The sequence below is a fragment of the Paramormyrops kingsleyae genome, chromosome 11, assembly GCF_048594095.1.
Source record: "Paramormyrops kingsleyae isolate MSU_618 chromosome 11, PKINGS_0.4, whole genome shotgun sequence".
NCBI classification, from domain to species: domain Eukaryota; kingdom Metazoa; phylum Chordata; class Actinopteri; order Osteoglossiformes; family Mormyridae; genus Paramormyrops; species Paramormyrops kingsleyae.
The window spans coordinates 26,391,721-26,412,640 of record NC_132807.1 but is presented as its reverse complement, the minus strand read 5'-3'; the positions used below and the strand labels follow the sequence as shown (position 1 = coordinate 26,412,640).

The 20,920-nt window shown below is 41.8% G+C and overlaps 3 protein-coding genes and 1 long non-coding RNA gene across 4 annotated transcripts; 1 reads left to right on the top strand and 3 right to left on the bottom strand.

Annotated features, from left to right (window-relative positions):
- Window positions 1-312: 312 nt before the first annotated feature.
- On the bottom strand, window positions 313-9,955 carry heatr3 (HEAT repeat containing 3). Its single transcript, XM_023790406.2, has 15 exons — window positions 9,620-9,955; window positions 8,040-8,212; window positions 7,497-7,584; window positions 6,906-7,012; window positions 6,321-6,430; window positions 6,082-6,222; window positions 5,433-5,731; window positions 4,559-4,649; window positions 4,318-4,472; window positions 4,115-4,197; window positions 3,754-3,890; window positions 3,570-3,658; window positions 2,528-2,671; window positions 1,770-1,946; window positions 313-1,013 (listed from the first exon to the last, which is right to left on the bottom strand). The coding sequence occupies exons 1-15, from the start codon at window positions 9,743-9,745 to the stop codon at window positions 891-893; spliced, it is 2,043 nt and encodes a 680-aa protein (XP_023646174.2). The 5' UTR covers window positions 9,746-9,955; the 3' UTR covers window positions 313-890.
- mphosph6 (M-phase phosphoprotein 6) lies at window positions 9,923-13,575 on the top strand. The gene is made up of 5 exons (XM_023790408.2): window positions 9,923-10,561; window positions 10,779-10,891; window positions 10,978-11,068; window positions 11,948-12,054; window positions 12,252-13,575. Exons 1-5 carry the CDS (start codon window positions 10,511-10,513, stop codon window positions 12,382-12,384), a joined length of 495 nt encoding a protein of 164 aa, XP_023646176.1. The 5' UTR covers window positions 9,923-10,510; the 3' UTR covers window positions 12,385-13,575.
- LOC111832738 (arylamine N-acetyltransferase, pineal gland isozyme NAT-10-like) lies at window positions 13,177-16,402 on the bottom strand. The gene is made up of 2 exons (XM_023790407.2): window positions 16,186-16,402; window positions 13,177-14,377 (listed from the first exon to the last, which is right to left on the bottom strand). Exons 1-2 carry the CDS (start codon window positions 16,186-16,188, stop codon window positions 13,499-13,501), a joined length of 882 nt encoding a protein of 293 aa, XP_023646175.2. The 5' UTR covers window positions 16,189-16,402; the 3' UTR covers window positions 13,177-13,498.
- Window positions 16,403-16,686: 284 nt separating this feature from the next.
- Window positions 16,687-18,044, bottom strand: LOC111861203 (uncharacterized). Its single transcript, XR_002842195.2, has 3 exons — window positions 17,953-18,044; window positions 17,321-17,392; window positions 16,687-17,214 (listed from the first exon to the last, which is right to left on the bottom strand). It is a non-coding gene; the product is annotated as an uncharacterized lncRNA (long non-coding RNA).
- Window positions 18,045-20,920: the final 2,876 nt, after the last annotated feature.

Here is a 20,920-nt window from a genome sequence, read left to right as displayed (position 1 = left end):
GTATCTTGTGGTATTGAAAAAGTGACTAGTCGTATGTCTTTTGGTGTTGTAGAGTAATGTTATGTATCATTATTCTCCTCACACTGTCACGGTCTCCCTGTAATATTACCGAAAAATGTTTTAAACTACGTCCCAGCACCAGAGCACGGTTTTATAGACTTTGACTTGTACACAGATAAAGCAGACGGGCCAGAGATCGAATACGTTCTCAATCTTAGTGACTCAAAGTCCAGTTTCTGTTTGTAATGTTGGCTGTGGATTTTCACTAAATCATGAAACAAACGGTGAAAGAAACTGTTAGAAACATGGAGGTTGGTTGCAGAATACTGTTTTGTTTTTTAATACAGCACACGTCAGTTTTTGAGAATAATCCATGCATATTAAAATAGAGTAAGAGCGGTTTGCTTTACTCTCAGTCATTAAATTTTAATCTCTGACGTTATCAGCTGGCAGTTTAAACCACACGAGAAGCAACATCAGGAGGAGAGAGAAAATACCTGATGGTAAAATCCACACTTTCCATAAACTGACACTGCTGAGGTCACAGTTTTATTCCACGCCACGTTTTATTCCACACGCACATTCTGTTCACAAAACCACAAAACTCTAACTAAAATAATGGTAAATAATGAATTAATGGCAATAACTTAAACACTTTATTGCATTGAGAAGTATTCCCCTGTAAATTTATTGCAACAATTCCTCTGAGTATTCAACATTTCTTACCACTTATTCAAATAGTTACTGGATAAAAAATAAAAGGTAACACAAAAAAACGTCCCGTCCCCCCTCAAAGCTTTCAGCAAGCCTTTTTAATGAGTTTTTCGTCCGTTAACCCTTTTTGTGAAAAGTGGGGTAACTCATCCCCCCCTCCGGCTCCGGCTCCGCTCCTAGGCAGTGCAGCTTCTCTCCAGCATCCCCAGGTAGCCGATGAATCTCCGCAGGTTGACCTTGATGTTGTCTAACACACACAGCTGGTCAGGGCTGTATTTTCCTTTGCCCTCCTTGCGCAGCTGCAGGCAAGACGGGGACCAGAGGCAGATGTGAGGAGGCAGCTTTGGATAAACCATGCAGCAGTAATCGGACTTCCATAGGGAACGTGATGCATGTGTACGCTGACAGGACATTTAGCATGTTTTATATCTGACAAGCAGTATGGCCTGCTTTATCTTTTTGCCCTTTGGTTTATACTTAAACATCTACTTTAGATACCATTTATCTAGATGAGAGCTTTAAATAAAAAATAAGACCATAAGAAATTTCCAAACAAGAGGAGGCCATTCGGCCCATCAAGCTCGTTTGGGGAGAATTTAACTAATAGTTTGAAGTTGTTAAAATATTATCTAGCTCTGATTTAATAATAATAGATACTTTTATTGATCCCTGTGGGGAAATTGTCTTTATGCCTCCCTCAACTTGCTCTTTTGTAGAGCAAGCTGTCCATGAAGGGCAGCCACCTGTTTGGGCGCCCAGGGAGCTGGGGGTTAAGGGCTTTGCTCAAGGACCCACAGTCGTGCTAAGGCTGGGTTTGAACCAGCGACCTTCTGATTACAGACACAAAGGCTTGGCCTGCCGAGCCACACGCTGCCCCATTTTGAACCCAAGACTTTAACTAACACTAAAATTACAATGAGCATTAAAATGTTGCACTTTACAGGGATTTAGACACCAGTGAGCCTAACTGGGGGTTTGTGGACCGCAGGGAGAGTGACTTGGGGAGAACGTGCAAACTCCGCACACAGGGTGGGAGGTCTGAGTATGCCATGTACCTTGGCCTTGAACACTGGCTGCAAGCTCTTTAACGCAGGCAGCAGGCCGATGTTACGTGCAGCTCTCTCTGCCTCCTTTCCATCCGCAAACACGTCAAAGAGGGCGTCCAGGGCCTCCCCACACACCATCATGTTAGGGTCCTTCGACGCCACTTCGAGCAGAGCGTTTCCAATAAGCTGCGGGATTTAAAGAGAAGTCTGGAAACGGCCCAGTGCTGATCCCAAAGCAGAATGCAGCTTGTGATGTCAGCAGGGGTGGGGCCAAAAGGGCACTGGCCCCTGGCTCAAACCCGATTCGCCGTCACAGTGGCCCCTCCCCTGTTTTGCTCCCCTGTTAAGATATCATTGGCTGATGACAAAGTTGTCTTCTCTGTTTGAATTATTACCAGGGATGTACATAACTGGTACACAAGTACACGTTCACCTTAAAAATGATACGTGCAACAATCGTTTGTTGTAACAGCGCAAAAGTATATGTATTTTATGTGCACCTGCACTGCTATGACAAGAACTTATCGTGCATTTTAAGCTTTATACCACAAAAGTATGAGTCAGCATATAAAGGGTAAAATGCACATTAATTTTTTGCCATAGCAGTGCAAATGTATATAAAACAAATATACATTTGCACCATTACAACAATCTATCGCTTTTAAACATAAATGCATACTTGCGTACCAGTTGTGTACATCCCTGATTTTTGCCCTTTTTATACCACCCACCATAAAAAACCTGCGAGTGTCCCAGGATGCCGGTACCTGCAGACTGTCCGCCGAATCTGCCTCTCTGGCCAGCATGCTGCCGGTGATTCCCAGGATGGCCATTGCATTGACTCGGACGCTGACTGTGTCACAGTGTGACGCTGCCTCGCTCAGACTCATCAGCTGCTGGGGGCTGACACACTGACAGACAGACAGACAGACAGACAGGTTTACCATAGCTGGAGGTGGCAAACAGCATTTATTCAGTTTACTGATGTTTATTCCCTGCCCCTCTAAGACGATGCCAGGAGTACAGCTGGCCGCACATTTCAAGCAACATCCAGACAAAACCAAATCAAATACGCCGGCGAGAACGCTCTGTTTCGTACTTAAAACAACGCTGTCCCCTCGTTCGTTCCATTTCACGCCAAAACTCTAGAGGGCGCACAATGTTTTTGATGCAGCGGACCCACAAATAGAGCGCATGTTGTGGTTGAATGCCCGAGTCATTTTAATAAAGGAGATGACAGTTCTTTTAAAATGGAAGTTGCTGTCATTATTAACAGTCACTATTGGTTTAATACTAGCAGTGGCACGGACAGGGAAGCAACAATTTATACGACACCTTCAGTTACACCCTAACGAAACACATGCATTCCACGGCAAACATTACACGGTTATGACATTTACAACATAAACATATACATATGAATTTACACTATTTAAAGACACATGTGCTGCGGTGCAAAGCATGCTGGTAACATAATTAGTCCTGCTGACCAATCCCGTGGTGTCACATTATTTCAGCCAATCGTAGACGGTTGGTGGGATCTGTACAAGCGAAAAAGTTTGCGTCGGTCATCACCGAGGTAATAATCGCTCATTCGGCGTTGTGTAGGTTAAATACTTTATTTGAAGTAAATGGCCACCTGAAGGGTTACCATAGCAACACAGGTGGGAGACTTAGGGCTGTAAAAGCTGGAGTTTCAAGCCCCCGGTGAAAAACTGCTTCAGTGAATATTACAAGCTACAGTTTTACGGTCACTTGTGTCACTCGGGGGAGGGACACCGGAGGTCTGCATGCTAATCATTCTCTCACCTGGGGTATGTTCTTGGACGCCATCATCTGCAGCAGTGATCGCAAAGCGCTGATGACCGCTTCCAGGAATTCCTCCTTCGTCGGGATCTCTGGGCGAGGGGACGAGAGGAGCGCGTGGGATCACTCGGGCGGGACGGGAGCACCGCCCCGAGCGAAGGCGTGTGGACGCACGTGCGGCTCTTACCCGGAGTGCTGAAAACCAGCTTGGACAGGTGGTCTGCGAGCGCCCGCAGGCCCGAGGCTCCGCCCAGAGCCTCCATGTCCATGGTAGACAGGATGTTGTGGAGGCAGGTGAGCGCCCGGCACTGCACCCGCTGCATTCTGGGAAAAAGGGCACTCCACTGAAGCAGGCCAATAACATCCTCCTGAAAACATGGGAAACTACAGCAGTTCGAAATTACGTTGAGACCCACCTGTCCAATAAAAACTTATTGTGAACCCAAGGGCTAGCAGTTCCAAATTTATATCCAAAACCAGAAAATGCATAGGTTTACGGTCCTCTCCTTTTAAGAAAGAAATAGCGGCTGGTATCAGAGGATATTTACTTTTTCGTCAGGCTCTTCCAGGCTGGAGTCGTACCACAGACCTCCATGGCAACACTGCTGGGGAACTCAGTCTTCCTGAGAACCTTCAGAATGGGAGCAAAAAGACAGAAATCTTACATTTAGGTACAGAGGGGAAGAAGAGGAGAGAATACTGTGGAGGTGAGGAATAAAGGCAGGAAGACAGGGGGCGCGCGGAGAAGCACCTTCTCAGGGATCCTGAAGTTGACCAGCGCACTGTGGACCTCGGCAGACAGGCAGAGGGGGGACAGCAGGCTGGAGTTGCCATCGGCGATGCCGTCAGGGCAGATCTCGCTCTCGTCACTGCTCGAGGTTTCTTCCCATTCATCATCGGAGGGGTCTGCAGGCGCAGAGGCACAAACGTTAACACAACTCCCAGATAGGTCACTGTTGGCCATTCCTCCGCTTCCCGACCGTGGGCCTCACCGTCCGAGCAGCACATGTTGACGATTATCTCCAGCGAGGTTTGCTGAGCCGTCAGCAAGGCACTGGCCTCCCTCAGTTCCACCTCTTTCAGCTGGAAAAAGGCACAAACACATTCACTGACTCGTAGGCCTGAGTCCCATTGGTTTGCTGTAAATTCCTTTAAGTTTAATAAAAGCAAGAAATTGTTTGTAAAATCAAGCACCAAAACATAACTCGTGGCATAGCTGGCTTAATGGTTGGGGAAGCGCACTTGTAATTGAAAGATTGCTGGTTCGAATCCCCGAACACCAAGGCACCTCTGAGGTACCCTGAGCAAGGTACCGCCCCCAAGCACTGCTCCCCGGGCGCTGAATTAGCTGCCCCCTGCTATGTCACATCGTCACATATGGTTTAAATGCAGAGGACACATTTCATTGTTGTGTGCTGTGTGTCAACACTGATCACTAAATTCAAATTCTAAAATAAAAACTTCAATGGGAATTTTTAAAATACCATTCCCACACTGCATTACTGGACTAGGTCCTTTCCTGTGTAGATTTTAATCCCAAATACCCTACGAATCCTCAGTAGTATGTAAAGGTAAGGAGGTGAAAAGCAGTTCTCAATGTTGAAATGCATACTGTTGCAAACACAATAAGAGACTCTGACTGCTCTCCATAAGGTCAGTCCCATACTCCCTAAGGCCACACCCCCAACTCCTCAAAGTGATCCTCCCCACCAGAAAGGGGCAGTACAACTTCAGGATGCATTATTATTTCTTCCAGTGCTGATTACGGTGTATGTGTAGAACAGCTCTTTAACGGGATGGTTAATAGTACAGTCACAGCAGTTGGGATTAGCATCCAATGGACAATAGTAAAGATGGGCGACTCACAGGCTGCAGGTCAGAGAAGTCATCGTCCCTCTTGCAGCTGCTTCTCCCCTTCCGGGCTTTGCAGTCTCCCTCCGCCTCCTCATTTCCCTCCTCCTCCATGTCTTCGGTCCCATCCCTGTCGTCTGCAGCGGCTCCCCCCTCGACAGCAGCTCTGCGCCGGGCCTCTTCAGCCTCCCGCAGCTCTGGGATCAGCGTCCCGGAGTCCAGCTCCAGGGCACCGCCAAGGGTTTCCACGATGGCGCCTAGCGCGTGGGCCTGCCACTCAGAGGGCATGCTGCTCTTCAGGTTCCACATGGTGCCTGGGGGTGGAAGAAAGGCTTGGCTGTTACAGACTCTTCTCATTACCATTTTATATGAACATGTATTAGAAAGATTACGGTCAATATGAAGGGAATTCGTCAGCCTGAGCTCTCCTCACTTTACATTCCATGGTGTTAATCCAGCCCTTCAAGAGCTGAGCCTACAGCTATCCAAGGGGTGAAAGGGGATATCTGAAGCAGCTTACAGTACGGCGAAGAGTTACGATTAAAGTGTGCTCCCCGGGATTTGAACCAATGACCTATGCATTGTTAGTGCAATGCTCTACTTGTTGAGTTATAGGAGCTCAAGGGGAGTAGGAGGAGAGCTGCGTCGGTTCAGGACACCGTACCAGCGACGAGGGTGCGTAGGAGAACATGGGCCATGTCCGTCTGGGGCGACAGCAGCACGGACTCCAGCCCCTGCAGGACTGAAAAGTTCAGGGCACCCAGAAGGTCCGAATTCTCCTCCGTCACAGTTTGCAGGCAGTGAGCTGGACATACACACAAGCACACACACGTGTTAGAGTCCCGGAGCCTCCCGGCACCGTGGAGCTCGGCGTGTGTTTGCGTGTGCGTGTGCGTGACTGACCGGCAGACAGAGCCAGCTCCACGTTGTGTGGGTGTCGAGCCAGACACTGTAGCAGCACGTCCAGCAGCCCGGATTTGTTGAACACAGACATGGCCCGACTGCTGCTCTCACTGAGGGACATGGGGGGCAGACACAACATGCGTTACACCCTGAGGTCAATCTGCTTGCGACAGGCTCATAAGCAGCAGAACTACAGGATTACATTAAATGCAACAAACATAATCCCAGGATGGGAACACTGCTGGACCCCAAAAATCCTGAGCAGCAGGAAATTCCTTTTATGTGCTGTTAGAGGCTAAAAATAAATGAAGCCTACAGCTGCCAGAAATATATAGTACAGAATCTATTCACTGGATTTTTTTTCCATCTGTCCATCCATCCTCTAACCGCTTATCCTGGTCAGGGCATTGGGGCCTGCAGCTTATCTGAGGCAGCATAGAGATACATTTTTTCCCAGTAGATACCACCACTGTCACAATGCTTTGAGAGAGATCCTTTGTTTTTCACCACCTCCGGTGTGGACCAATCAATGTAGAGCAGTTATGATCAGGTGACCGAATGCAGCCAATTCGGTCAGCCCCTTACCAGAGATTCCACAACAAGTGCACGGCTTCGTTGGCCACGTCCTCGACGGAGTGCCGCAGCTCTGTGCGCGGTTCAGCTGGGGCAGGCGAGTCGAAGCCCCCGTGACACTGCAGGCAAACCCGTAGCACTATGTCAGTTTGTGGGTTTTTAAGTTACTAATTTTTTAATTTAGTTTGATTTGGTGATCAGTTGTCATTGTTGACACACCACAGCACAACAACGAAATGTGTGACATCGTGACATAGCAGGGAGCACTAGCCTTTGCCTGAAATCCCATGAAGCCTAAAGCACAATTCCATCGTCCACCCAATGCTTCTCAACTTGCTTACGGTTGTTCAATAGTCATTTATTTTGCTACAAATTAACCCTGCCCAAGGGTACAACAGAAAGAACTTGGAAGAATGATAAGATTTAGAAACACATGATTTTGATTGCAAGTCCACTTCCCCGCCTTTCCTACACCGAATAAACCTTTCTGCTGAAACAGAAGAGTCATATGATCAAACCCGAGCCCACATTAGCAAAGTCATATCGCAAGTTCGATATGAATACAGAAGGTATGGTTTGCTGAAGGGCCTGTAGGCCTCTTACCTCTCTCAGCAGAGCCGCAAGTGGCGTTAGCACGTCCTGCTTCACCATGTCGTCACACACCTCAAAGCCTCCACAGGCGCTGAGATTCCTGCCACGGGAAGAAAGGGAACCGTCAACGTGTTTTCACACAAGGGCAAACAGCAACTGCATTCAAGTGCATTTCTTCTGTTATTTGCTAGAAATGAATCCCAACACAAATGTTTTAAGGCTTTGCCCAGAATAGTGGCATTACCCCAGTCTCCATCTCGAACCACACACACAATCCAGTCAGTGTGGAAAATTGTTCATTGCTCAAAGTCATTTGTTGATGTTACAAGTGTCACTCAAGATTTATTTAAAGACATGCTAAATCAGCAGGTGGGTGGGATTTTCATGTGCTGCCAATTACTGTCTTTCGACTTCCCATTGGTCACTTTATTCGCTTCCCATTGGATTAAGCCAAACTTTGACTGACAGCACATGGGAAATCCGGCCCATCATGCATTTCAACATCTCTATCACTGAAATAGCAGTGCAGTTCCTAAAGGTCTAATGTTTACCCACCTGAGAGCCCCGGCTGCAGTCTCCCTCACAGCCAGGCTGCGGTCCAGCAGTAGGGGCCCCAGGCACCGTATGGCGTCCCGCTGCAGGAAGGCCGGGATTACCTGCCTTAGCTGCACCATCTGCGAGATGCTGGCACAGGCATACTCCCGCACATCTGCACTGGGGCTCTGCAGCTGCACACAAAATGCCAATCACAGTGCAGCCTGCATCAGGCGTGTCCACTCCTCATACTTGCACGCGTGTGCAGATTTTCTTTCCAGCTAAGCACATAGGAAACGGATTCAGCCTCCTCTTTTGGTATAGAGCTGCTAGAGTTGGATGCTCTACAACCGGAGTCTCTAACTCTGGGACCTTCAAGGTGATATACTTTGCTGTGGTGGCTGTGTGAGTACGCACATCATGCCCTGGTCCTTGCGCTGTCTCAGGTTATTATACTGTACAAGGCCACACCCAAATACAAACAACCTAGGTGTGTGGCATGAAAATATCATTATTCTATAAGCAATTTAGGCCAGTGGTTCCCAACCCAGTCCTCAGGGACCACATAGTCCACATTTCTGCTCCTTCTCAGCTCCCAGACAATGAAGAACACCAAACACCTGGTACAGGTGTTGGGAGCTGGGAGGGAGCAAAAATGTGGACTGTCTGGGGTCCCTGATGACTGGGTTGGGAACCTCTGAGCCAAGCAACTCCAGTTGTCCATTTTGGATAGAGATTTTATATTTTATATTTTATAGGTTAAAGTCAAACCTTCAAACCTTTTTTACTTAAAGCTTTCTTAGATGGTACAGAGCTGCTACAACTCTTTATCTTGCCAGTTACTGATTGCTAGGTTGTATGAACCCTGACATGGACTAGCAGCCATCCAGGGTATTCCCATGCCTTGTGCCACCAGACTACCCGCAATGCCCTGTACTATAACTGTGACTGGAAGATAGACGGAAGGGATGATGGATTGATTGATTGATTGATTGATTGATGAATGCACTGTTACCGAATTTGTGCCGTTCATACAGTCAAAAGCAAAGAAATAAAAAATACGGTTTATTTTATGCTGCATCTATGAACGAAATTCCTATTTGAGATAGTAGTTCCTATTATCGTTGTGAGAATTACAATGTATATCCAAAGTAGTATTCTGTAATGGCTCAATGAAGGATTAGTAGAAGACACTTGGCACTGGTTCCCCCACGATAACAGCCTTATAAATTGCTGTCAGCATGTTATTTACATTATGCTGTAGACCGCTAGAAATTAGGAATACAGGAATTTTAAAGCTGATTTTATTTCTAAGTATTTTTGTATGGGTACGAACATTTAAAATGTCCGTGTGTTTTATTATGATTTCTCAAAAAGCGTGAAATGATAACGAATGAAATTATAGTCTGGCAGGCTTAATGATCAACCATTTAATCACAGGTTTTATTTCCTGACGAGAAGTTACATGGACAGCGAACAGATGTTAGCTATTGCATGCTGAAATACACATGTTCATCTTAACGTTAATTAAGATTGGGTGGAGGGGGACCATCAGATAACTCGACGGGAGTTAATATGAACATTATGACATTAAATCTTACTTTTTCGAGCATCTCACCGGCTGGAGAATCAACACATTCATCTTCAGTTTCCTTTACAACAGTTACTGGCAGCCCGTCAGCCGAAAATTGAGGACGCTTAAATTTTTTGTTCTTGCTTTTACCCATAATATACAATTAACGAGCGAGTCACCGGTGAAGACAAACCGCCTAGTGTTATTCAGCCTCATATGCAAACCGAGTTAGTTCATAAATACTATTACTCCAAAGTCCTGTATGCGCTTCTCGCCATGTGGAAGTGAACCGGCATGGACCGTAAATGGAATCGCAAGACCGTAAAGCTGGCTGTCGTAAAGGCTTAGATCAAAAAGTCAGTTGAATCGTTTCGCTTCTGTGTTCTTGACATTTACATGTAAATAATTATATGTAATGTGGGGTTTCCTGATGTTCACGTGCGTTCTATTTCTTTTTAATTAGGTTATTAACTAAATGAGAGATTTTAAAAATGGAAACTAGCCTATGATTTTCAACTGACACATTCCATCGCTTCCACGTTTCAGTTATGGGTCATATGCTTCACTTAAGGGAAACCTCGACGTTCATAAATTTAAAGATTAACTTTCAATCCAAGTTCAGGATGGAATGAGAAGGCATGTTTTATGTAGACAACATGCAAACCCCTGAGCAGTAGGTGGCAGCATGCGCCATTTTTTAAAAATAAATTCTGCCAAAAATAAAGGTAGCGAACTACTTTGCACTACTCCACTGCAGTAGGGGGCGGTGTTATTCTTCCGATTCCAGTTTTATTCTGAAATTACCGAAGTAGAATGTTCTCATAGAGCAAGTAAACGTGTGTGATGAGTGTATTTTGTCATTGACTGAAAACTGTCAAATTAAAAATTGAATTCAGTCGTTATTTTAAAATAACTAGAAATGGCTAGTGACTGCCCACTGAAGTTGTCAAAAAATCTACTTCGGATGAAGGTGGGTGAAAATATTTTACAATGTAGCTAGTTAGATACTTTAGGAGCCTTGCTTCAGTTACTTTCTCAACGAAGCGTTATTTTGTCTAGTTGTGTATGATTTGCCTTTTTATCTAATAAAATATTTAAAGCGGCATGCCTTTGACTTTCGCAGCCTGTTAGGCGCTTGTTACGTTATAGCGAGATGGTTCTATTTATATTTATATTTATATCCCCAGTTTATGCAGCGGGGCCTTGATGCTGAGGTCAAGAAGCAATTGGAAGAAGAAGAAAAGAGGATAATCAGCGATGAACATTGGTACCTGGACCTTCCAGAGCTGAAAGCTAAGGAGTAAGAATGTTAATAATCACTGATCTTTTTTTTTTTTATTTAATTACTTGTACAAGCAAGTTCTCACAACACGTTGATCTTTGTAGGAGTTTTATCATAGAAGAAAGAAGCTTTGTACCCTGTGAAGACTTGAGGTTTGGAAGAATGTCATTCAAAGGCTTCAATCCTGAAGTTGAGGTAACAAAATAATCAGAATATGATTTGAAATATGTATAAAGGCATTTATGTATGAGTCCTGCAGATTACATTTTAGAACAACTGATTCTTTTAAAATATAAAACAGCATCCACCTAACTGACTTTATATGAGTGTTATTATATGTAAACTGCCTTCTGTTACACCAGTGTTTCCCAGCTCGGTACAGTGGTACCCCCAGTCCTCCCTAAGGAGCTGGGTCCCCAAGAACTGGGTTTAATAACTCAATTGCCATAGGAATTTTCAAATGATATTTTAAAAGGTGTATTTCATAATTTGATATGAATATTCCCAGTACTGTGATGGGGAGTTAAATTCCTGTATCAGCAGTATGTCGTATATACAGTGTAATGATGAGTATGTATGTACAACTCAAGTGATTGAGCACTTGGAGTTCTTTGTTATATTTAAGCAGTAACGTGCCACATAGAAAACGAAAAAGTACAGAATGTCAATTAAGATAAAATTAAGGAACGGAGTGACAAACATCAATTGTAATGAAAGCAAGGTAAATCTTAAACTTGTGAAAGTATAACCTTTTATAGTGATTATAGCTCAACAAAGTCTTGGTATTCTATTAATTAAAGATGGCATTTTTCTTAAAAAAAAAAAAAAAAAAAAAAGTTCACTCCATCACTGCCAGAGAAGCATCCAGAAATGATGTGTGAAGCTGGCTGTGTATCCTAGGCTATTACATCATACTTCATAACACATCTGGGTTGTTATGGTGCTATGTCAGGTGACTCTGCAGCCATGTCATCACTTACAACTTTCCTTCATCATCTTTCTTCTTCAGAAAATTCTGACTGGGTATTTCACTAGTAGTTTATTTGTGGGTTTTTTTTCCTCATTTGTATTCAGAAACTCATGCAGTTGATGAATGCACACAACCGGAATGAAGATGAGGATGAAGAGGAGGACTTCAGCAGAATGGAAACTGACATTACAGATGAAGAAATGGCAAACAGGTGCAGAAAGAGATTTTAATCCTATTCAGCTACTCTGTTTACGGGGGGTGTTTCCGCATTAATACAAACTGGTTTTCATTGGCTGCCGGCCTGATTGCATCAGTTGTGCCTTTATGTCCCATTAAGACTTTCTCTGTGCTGGTTACTGCTTTGTCCCTCCCGTTCAAGCACGCTGTGTACTTTCTTCAACCCCACAGATACGTCAGCTTGGTGGAGAGCATGAAAAGAAAATTTGCAAGGAAACGAGAGCGGTCAGCCATTCAGGAGGAGGAGGAAGTTAGCAAGGAAATAGGACCAACCAAAAAGGCCTTTTTAAAGCCGCAAGATTAGCAATCTGTCCAGCCAATGTTTTTCAACTACCAGAACCATTTTTGCCGCTGCCAGTCATTTAATGTGGCCGTGGGGAATTAGGTATTTGCAGTTGCATGTTTATCACTTTATTGTAAATGAGTTCTTATGAAAGATGTTTAATGGATGTTATACATCTTAATGACTTAATGTCATATAGCTTAGGTTAAAATATTCAAATCACATTTTGTTGTTGTAGTTTTTTTTTCTTTTTCTGTGTGGACCCTGTTACATGAGTCCCAGTTTAGCTAATCCTGAATTTTCACATTTGAACTTAAACTGAAGATTTTGTTTTTATTGTGGAATGGAGTTACTCACCTCCTATCCAGGTTGTTTCCCTGTCTGGTGCCCTAATGTGGGATAGGCTTCAGGAATCACCATCAGACTACTGGATACGATGTTGGAGGCTGGTTGCTCAGCTTTATGTGTTAAATCTGAGTCTTATTTGTCATTTTATCGGAAACAAAGCTGGTTTTGTAAAACTGTGTGATACTTGACATGACATGTGTGCGCATGCATGCGCATGCATGTGTCCTGAGATGGACTGGTATCTAGTTCAGAGTACCTCCCCTGCCTCGTACTATGAACTACCTAACATAGGCTTCACACCCCTTGCCACCTTGACATGGATGGATGGATGGATGGATGGATGAATGAGAGAGAGAGATGTACACTTTGGGACGTTTTGTGAAACCAATGTGGGGGGGAAAAAGTTTACCTTTGTTTTTTGATAAAAAATGTCTTTTAAACCGTATAATAAAAAAAACAAGGGGAAAAGCTTATCCACTGTGATATTTAATATTTTCTCTTAGTGTCTATGAAAATCCGTTGCCTTAAATGGTGGTTATTGGACTGTGTGAAATGGATTAGGTCATCTCCCAAACACACTATATCTTACACATCACCTTATATCTGTTCTTCAATCAAACTAAGTACATCTCTACACAAATTATTTTAGTACAAATGCCCAGTAAATCAAAAAAATTAAGGAATAGTTAGAATTAGTCCTTTTTTCAAGCTTTGTTTCTGTGAGCTTCAATGAAGCGGTTGGGTGGCAAGTGATTGTGCTACAGACTGTGCCTTGAATTTTGGATCCTTAGAGTGTATATGCAGCCTTGTTGTTTAAAGGAACAAGTCTTTTTTCTAACAAGAGATTAAACTTGTCTTTCAAAACTGTTTCCACTTCTTCTTTCGGTATATTTTCAATGTTGAATAGATCAGCACCTTCCTCATAGTTATAGGTGACTTCAGTGTAGGTCCAGCCAATGAGAGCATGGAACCCAGTGGGTGTCTGTAGGGAGCAGATGGACTTTTGCACAAATAATGACTCTGGGGAGGTCTGGAGGAATTGGATGGTCTCCATAAAGTGATCAGGCTGACGTGGTGCCAAGGTGAACCCATAGATTTTTTTTGTGATGCTTTTATTCAACAGGTCAGACTTGGCAAATGCTTCATTTGGAATTATTTGCTTTCTACTCGTTTTCTGCAAAACCCACATTCCGTCGGCCTTTATTAAGCGGAAGACTCCGGGCAGCTGTGGCTGGTCCTTATCCACCGTAAGCTCAAGGGGCTGCCAGATCTGACCAGACACCCCGAAGCTAACGTCGGCAATGTATGACACACCATCGATGTCAATTTTATTGATGAAGTGGCTCTCCCTGGGATTGTACTGGTTCAGAAAGTTGTTGAAGACCCTCGACCCCAAAACTGTGTTGTTGTAGCCCAGCTCCTTCAGCACCCAGGAAAAAAGATAGTTGTTCTCACAGCACCAGCCTCCACGGTTCTTCCTTATAATCTTGTCATAGATAACGGCCAGGTCCATGGTGATCTTCTCTCCACAGTGTATGCTGAGATTCTCAAAAGGGATGGAATCTACATGCAGCTTGTGGATCTGGTTCAGGGTCTCCAGGTCGGCTTTTTGAAAGGGGCCTTTATACCCAATCCGCTGCAAGTAATCTGCCACATTCATTCTATCCTGTGAAAGACAAATGAGTGATGTTCTCAAGCATTTTTCAGCATTGGGCCTCCTTTTCTGTCTGAAAACTGGTTTTACTTTTTCAGTCCTGCTAACATTCATAATAATTGAGAATAATTACAGATAGACAGATACTTCAGTTCTTTATTCAATATTATCAATAGATCATTGTTAAAATAATTTAAATTATTAAATAGTTTAATGTAGTGCCTCTCCATACACGGACAAATTTGTCTGTGGAAAATATTTTGATTGTGGAAAAACAACTGTTGCCTGTGTTTTTAAACACAATTTCTGTGGTACAAAACATTTTGATCAAAATATCTGTCAAAATTACTCCTGAACCCTGATCTAGCTAAAGCGGCGTATTCAGTTAATTTAATAGGAACCAAGATGGAATGATAACCATGAAGCACCATCTTCAGCCATGTCCACCATCGTGGACAACGACTGCTCTCCAAGTTGTGCATGTAGACTAATGATGTGACTGACGCGTAAATTTATATGAACTATACACACACGTCCACCTGTTACCAATGCTGCTTCGCTCCTCGACTATGGCCAATGAGAGCCAGTGAAGCATGTAAGGGCGTGCGGTAAGCGAGCATATGATTGGCTGGAAACTAAACTTCGGATGTATATGCAGACCGATGGATCGCGAGCATGTGCCAGTTCAACTCGGTCACTGGTTCGGGAATCTCGTCCTCCTTGTTGAGGAATTGTACACCATCTACTGGTGTATTATATAGCCTACACGTGCAGTGGCATACCATATGCTGCAACTGGATTTTAGAGAAGCAACATTTTCACGATTTAGGAGATTGCAACCCTGGTCTGTTAGCGTTTGGACTCGTCAGCTGACTGTGCGATGAGCTGTTAGGTTCACGTTTTAAATACGCATGAGTATAGCAAAGGAACAATGTTACAAGGACTTGACAGTTCATTAACAAATCACACGACTTCCTGGTGGTTTTTAACTTACTCTTTAGCACTGTTTATTCTAAATAATACGCTACTTTGACATGTCGGAACACAAGTGTGTCAGATCTATTTTATGCAATCAGGAAGTGCCACGAAGGAGTTGGTGAGAACAAATCTTTTAAGTGAACTGAATCAAACGAACGGTGTCCCAAAAACAGTAATTTTGCCCTTCCTTATTGTAGACCTGGTCTCTGACCATTAATTATTATAGACATCAATAGACAAATAACAAACACAAACGTGATTGTTGTAGTTTTATTATTTTTACATCGGCCTATAGTATTAAATTGTTAAGCCCGTGGTTTAATTACGTAAGTAAAATTAAAAGTAACTCTGATACCAAATAAAGTCGGCTGTAGATCCTATTTAACGTCCGGTATAATCAAATCGAAAGTGAATAGAATTCTTCACTAGCTAAATTTTTCAAGTTTTCGTGCTATTCATATTCATATCATCTGGCATCGTGTCCAAGGCAAAGACCAATGGCTTAAATGAAAAACCGCTTAAAATTTAGGTACGAGTTGTGGGCACAGATCCACACATGTTTACCACTCGTGACATGAATTTCAAGTAATGTAAGTTGTTTAAAGATATAAATATTTCTTAAGATTAATGCATTAATACATATTTTATTTAATACTGTCGGACAAGCAGGTACAGAAAATGCAGGGATGGATCTTTTAAGGTAGCTTATTCTAGTATTACGTTATATACCACATACAGTTAAAAAAACACTGCAACTCCTTCTTTTAATGTGTATTAGGCTCGGTAGACTACTTGCAAACTATATATGAAAGTGCGTATGTTTCCTCAGTTTATCAACTTACCATTTACAGTCCGGGACGATTTGATACTGTTGCTGATCAGCCGGAAAAATGGTAGAAGTAAGAAAAAAAAATGTGGGTGGGGTTTCTTGGATTATGCAAAAGACAGAAAGTAGACAGACAGACACACAGACAGACAGACAGACAGATAGATAGATAGATAGATAGATAGATAGATAGATAGATAGATAGATAGATAGATAGATAGATAGATGAACAAACAAACAAGCAAATCAATAGACATGACAAAATAAAAGGGATATAAATTCCTCTGTGTGTGACTCAGAGGACCTGTTTTCCATTTTACATGAATAGCATATCCAAGCCCCAGCAAAGAATTTTTATTCACCTTTTGCATGTTATTTTCTAGTCTAATAGAGAGTTATGCAAAGGCAGTTAACACATATTTGTGAATATTTATTAATACATATTGGTTATGCATTACTATTTTATCGTTGCATTCAAATGTAGTCAAATTGAAATGAAAATATACAGTATGTCATTTAAAAAATAAAAAATCACATTAAAATTAGATTGAAAATAATATGTTGGGTGATGACTGTCACTTATGTTTAGAACAGTGATAGTGAGAAATGAGACTTTTATATGTGTCCGTATTGGGTGGGATGACCATGTGTTATCTCATTATCCACTGGTTACCTTATTAGTTTCTGTTATGTCAAACCAAGCAGCAGCTGTTTTCTGTTCATTATTAACGTTTCAGAATTATATGTTTTACAATGCAAACCCATGATGGGCAATGGCTGAAGCTGCATCCCATTTCTCATATGCATAATCTTTAACAACCTTGGATCAGCTAAACATCAGTGTAAGACTCACCAAAGTTTGGATGGGCTGGACATTAGGATTTAGAACATGGAAGGTTTAAATTAAAGCTAAGGTAAAGGTGAGGGAATCTGTGCCTTTGTTGAGAAGATTTGAATCCCATGGCAGGCAGAGTAAACATATCACTGTTGGATGCAGATTCAGGGGGCTTGACCCTTGACCTGGGCCTCCAAGAGCCAAGCTGTACTGAGAAAAAAAAATGGCGTTCCATTGTAAATTATGCGAGCCATACCCAAGCCATACCCACGCCGACATGGCCCTGCTTACTAGAAGAGCCAAACGCATGACAAACCTGAGCTGAATGCATCACCACCATCTCAATGTGTAGAGATACCAGCAATCTACACCAGTATGCATGGATTATCTGAAGGGGAAAAGGACATTACTAGTAGTGTCATTATTCATTAGTAGTAGTATTGCACATCACGATATATTGATGCATTCCCGATAACTCAGAGCTTGAAAATTTAACAACTTTTTAAAAATGTACTAGTGAATGGCTGAACAGAACAGATTTGTAATGCAAATTCACGCAAGCAAATGCTAATCCTGATGATGCTAACATAACATGGCAATTCTCACAAACGTGCTAGTGGAAATTAGCACATATTAAATCACGATGTACACCATATGAATAGTTAATAAGAATCTCTTTGGTTTTACGTCACTGTTGCTCTCCAAACCCGGCAACGCTCATACTGAACCGATCCTTCTGCAGTGGAAAATTAAAGCCAGCTGCTCTATAACTTGGTTCTTAGTGGCAGTGGAATAGTGCCATAAGTACACCCACTGATGACCTTTGACCCCCCCAAAACTACTCTTGCAGAGCTGCAAGATAAATGGCTAACACTTCACTCTCACTTGTGTTTTGGTCTTGTAGGAGAGCAAAATGAGATATGCAAAAATCAAAGCATTTCTACTTACCTGTACTTGTAAAAGTGGCACATAATTTAAATAAGTTATCCAATTTGTTTGGAGTGGTGGGGATCAAAAGCGTAACACGGTCTTGGTTGCTGAGAGTAGTGTGTTATACCACGTGGAAGCAATTACAGGTGAACAGAGTCCATCACCTGATATCACTCGAGAAGATCCATTGGTAATCCATCTGCAATATCCACTTTATATACAGTATGTATGTATGTATGTATGTATGTAAAATACGTAACTTGATTTCCACTTGGTGCAATGACTCTATATGTATCATTCATCTATGCCACTACCCACATCACATGTGCAATACGTGTAATTCTATGCACAAATTTTTCATAGTTTTGTTGTAATGTCATTTGGTTTGTCTTTCTATTGCTATTCTATTTTAGGCTGTTGCAACAAGGATATGTTCATGATGTGGGATTGTTATCTTATCCTCCGTTTTTACATCGACGTGATTGCGTTGTTAGGTGTTATGGCAGGGCAAAGGACGGACAATCCACACTGTGGCTCACAGAGACACAATTTTATTAACTCAGAGAGAAGACAAGAAACATTTCCCATAAAATGATTGTTAAGCTTTCGAACAGCTTGCTCACTCATTGCAGAAAATGTAAGCCGATATCTGCAGACGCCTGCTGTGTGATTCATCTCCGGAGTTTTCTAACCAAAACCATCAAATTAAGTGGCACAATTACCTCGTTTGAAAACGAATAAGCTGCCATTTGTGAGTGTCAAGCGGTTTTTGTAATATATGCTCTGAACATGTTTACCGTAATTAACCTTATGTAGGGACATCAAATTTGAGCGGCAGTTTTTTTATGCAATCAGCGGCATGTACAACTGTTCAGTATGGTAAGCAGGGTGATGATTGGGCAGTTTACCGACTGGGACTTAAACGGAAAAGTTTTTTCTCTGGGCACAGAAGTTCAATCATTATATATATATATATATATATATATATATATATATATATATATATATATATATATATATATATATATATATAAAAATGAGGAAAGAGTAAAACGCAATAACTGGAAACATCATCTTCGTGTACAAAAATGTCCACCCCCATTACACCAATAGGTGCCTCACTTTCTTCTCCCGAACCAATTTCTCTCATCTTCCGAGCTTCCTCGATACTGAATGTCTTCATAGCCAAATTATTTTACAGATCGATTTTTAAAACTTTCAAAACAAACAAAAAAACTGACCGAAACTGGCCAGAACTAAAACCGTAAAACACGCCAGAAGTGCGCCAGTCACATCATAGCAATCTTGGATAGGTTAAGGATAGATATGGCACACCAGGGCACGAAGGTGCGTCATTTACTTTTTCCTAGTTCTCATAAAATCATGTCAAATTGGTTGCATTTGTAGAAACCAAGTTGGGAAACCACATATTTATAATTGGAAGCAATCCATCCTGTAGTTCTTGAGATATTCACAAAATACCGAAGAACAAAGATTTGTTTTTGTATTTGTTAAACTTAAAAAAAAAAATCCCCTGTCAGACTATACAGAAATTATGAATTTCAATTATACAAGTTACTGCAATTAATGGTACAGTGCTCAGACATGTGTCTCTGACTTTCACATTTGAAGTATAAGAAATATAAGCAGTGTAGTTTTATGGACAGTTTTGATGTTGTTAGTAGCCTATAGGGTTGGGTGGTATTAAGTTAATATGGCATACCACGATAGGCCTATTTTAAAATATGAAATCCTTACGAGAAAATTAGCTGGGACCCAACCCCCTAGCATGGCAAATTTTATCAGCAAGTTTTTAAAATGTTGGAATAGTGCTGTAAAACCTCATTATAAAGTCTGGATAGTATGAAAAATTAGATATGTGTGTACTGTACCTCCTACCATCCAAATACAGCCGCTCAAATTAAAAAGAGGAAATGATTTACTAAAATGTGCCCACGATTTAACTAAAATGAGGGAACTAATTAATAAGACAATGCCACAATTTAACTAAAATGAGTGAATTAGTTAAATGTGGCCATGATATATACATTTTTTATCTTTATGTTATTAGCAGGGCACTGTAAATTAGTGTCATAAGAGTGAAAAGGTGAGAGTAATGTATTTTTGTTCGCCTGATGAGATGATCCAATAGCATGGTAGACACAATAAATAACTCGTGTTGTAGGCCTACTTAGATAACTGCCTTTGAAAATGTTAAGCATAATTTAAACTGAAATTTAAATTAAAACACTGCGATACTGAGAATGAGCATGCACACAAAAGGCGGGAGAATTTCAGCACAATATCATTCACAAATGATCTGTCGATAGTTTCCACCCGCTTTTCCAAGTGAATGCTGCAGTGATATAATGAATTCGAGAAAACTTGGAAAGTAAACGGCGTATCACCAAAATATCTCAGTATGGCAAAATGGTTGAGAAATGCATTTTAATGTGGCGGATGGCTTGGGAGAGCCTGATTATTGGTCTGCGTGAAATGGATTTGATGTTATTAACAAGTAAAGTGCCTTCCACATTGTCCTCATTGCAAATTTGAGATACATAATGTAAGACATTAATACAACTACTTAGAACACTGAAAAAATAGTCATCCGTCCCTGCTCACTAACGCAACACTTTACCATGAAATGTGATGATTAAAAACCTTCAAAAACCTTATATTTCTGTACTGTCGTGTGGCAGGTTTTCCCGTTTACGCTTTAAATACATTTTGCTATAATAGAGATAGCTAAAATACACATTTTAGTCATGTCCCCAGGTTGTCACTCAGTTCTGTTACCCAAATTATTTCTTAAGTTTTACTTATCTATTTATAAAAATACATTTTTGGTAAGATACTTGAACATGTATAATTAGCCTTGATGACATGTGGCTGTCGTTCAAAAAGCTTACCAAGTGGGAGCAATTAGAAGCTTAATTTACAAAATTGATGTACGGATCAAACCTAATTTAATGATAAAACTTAG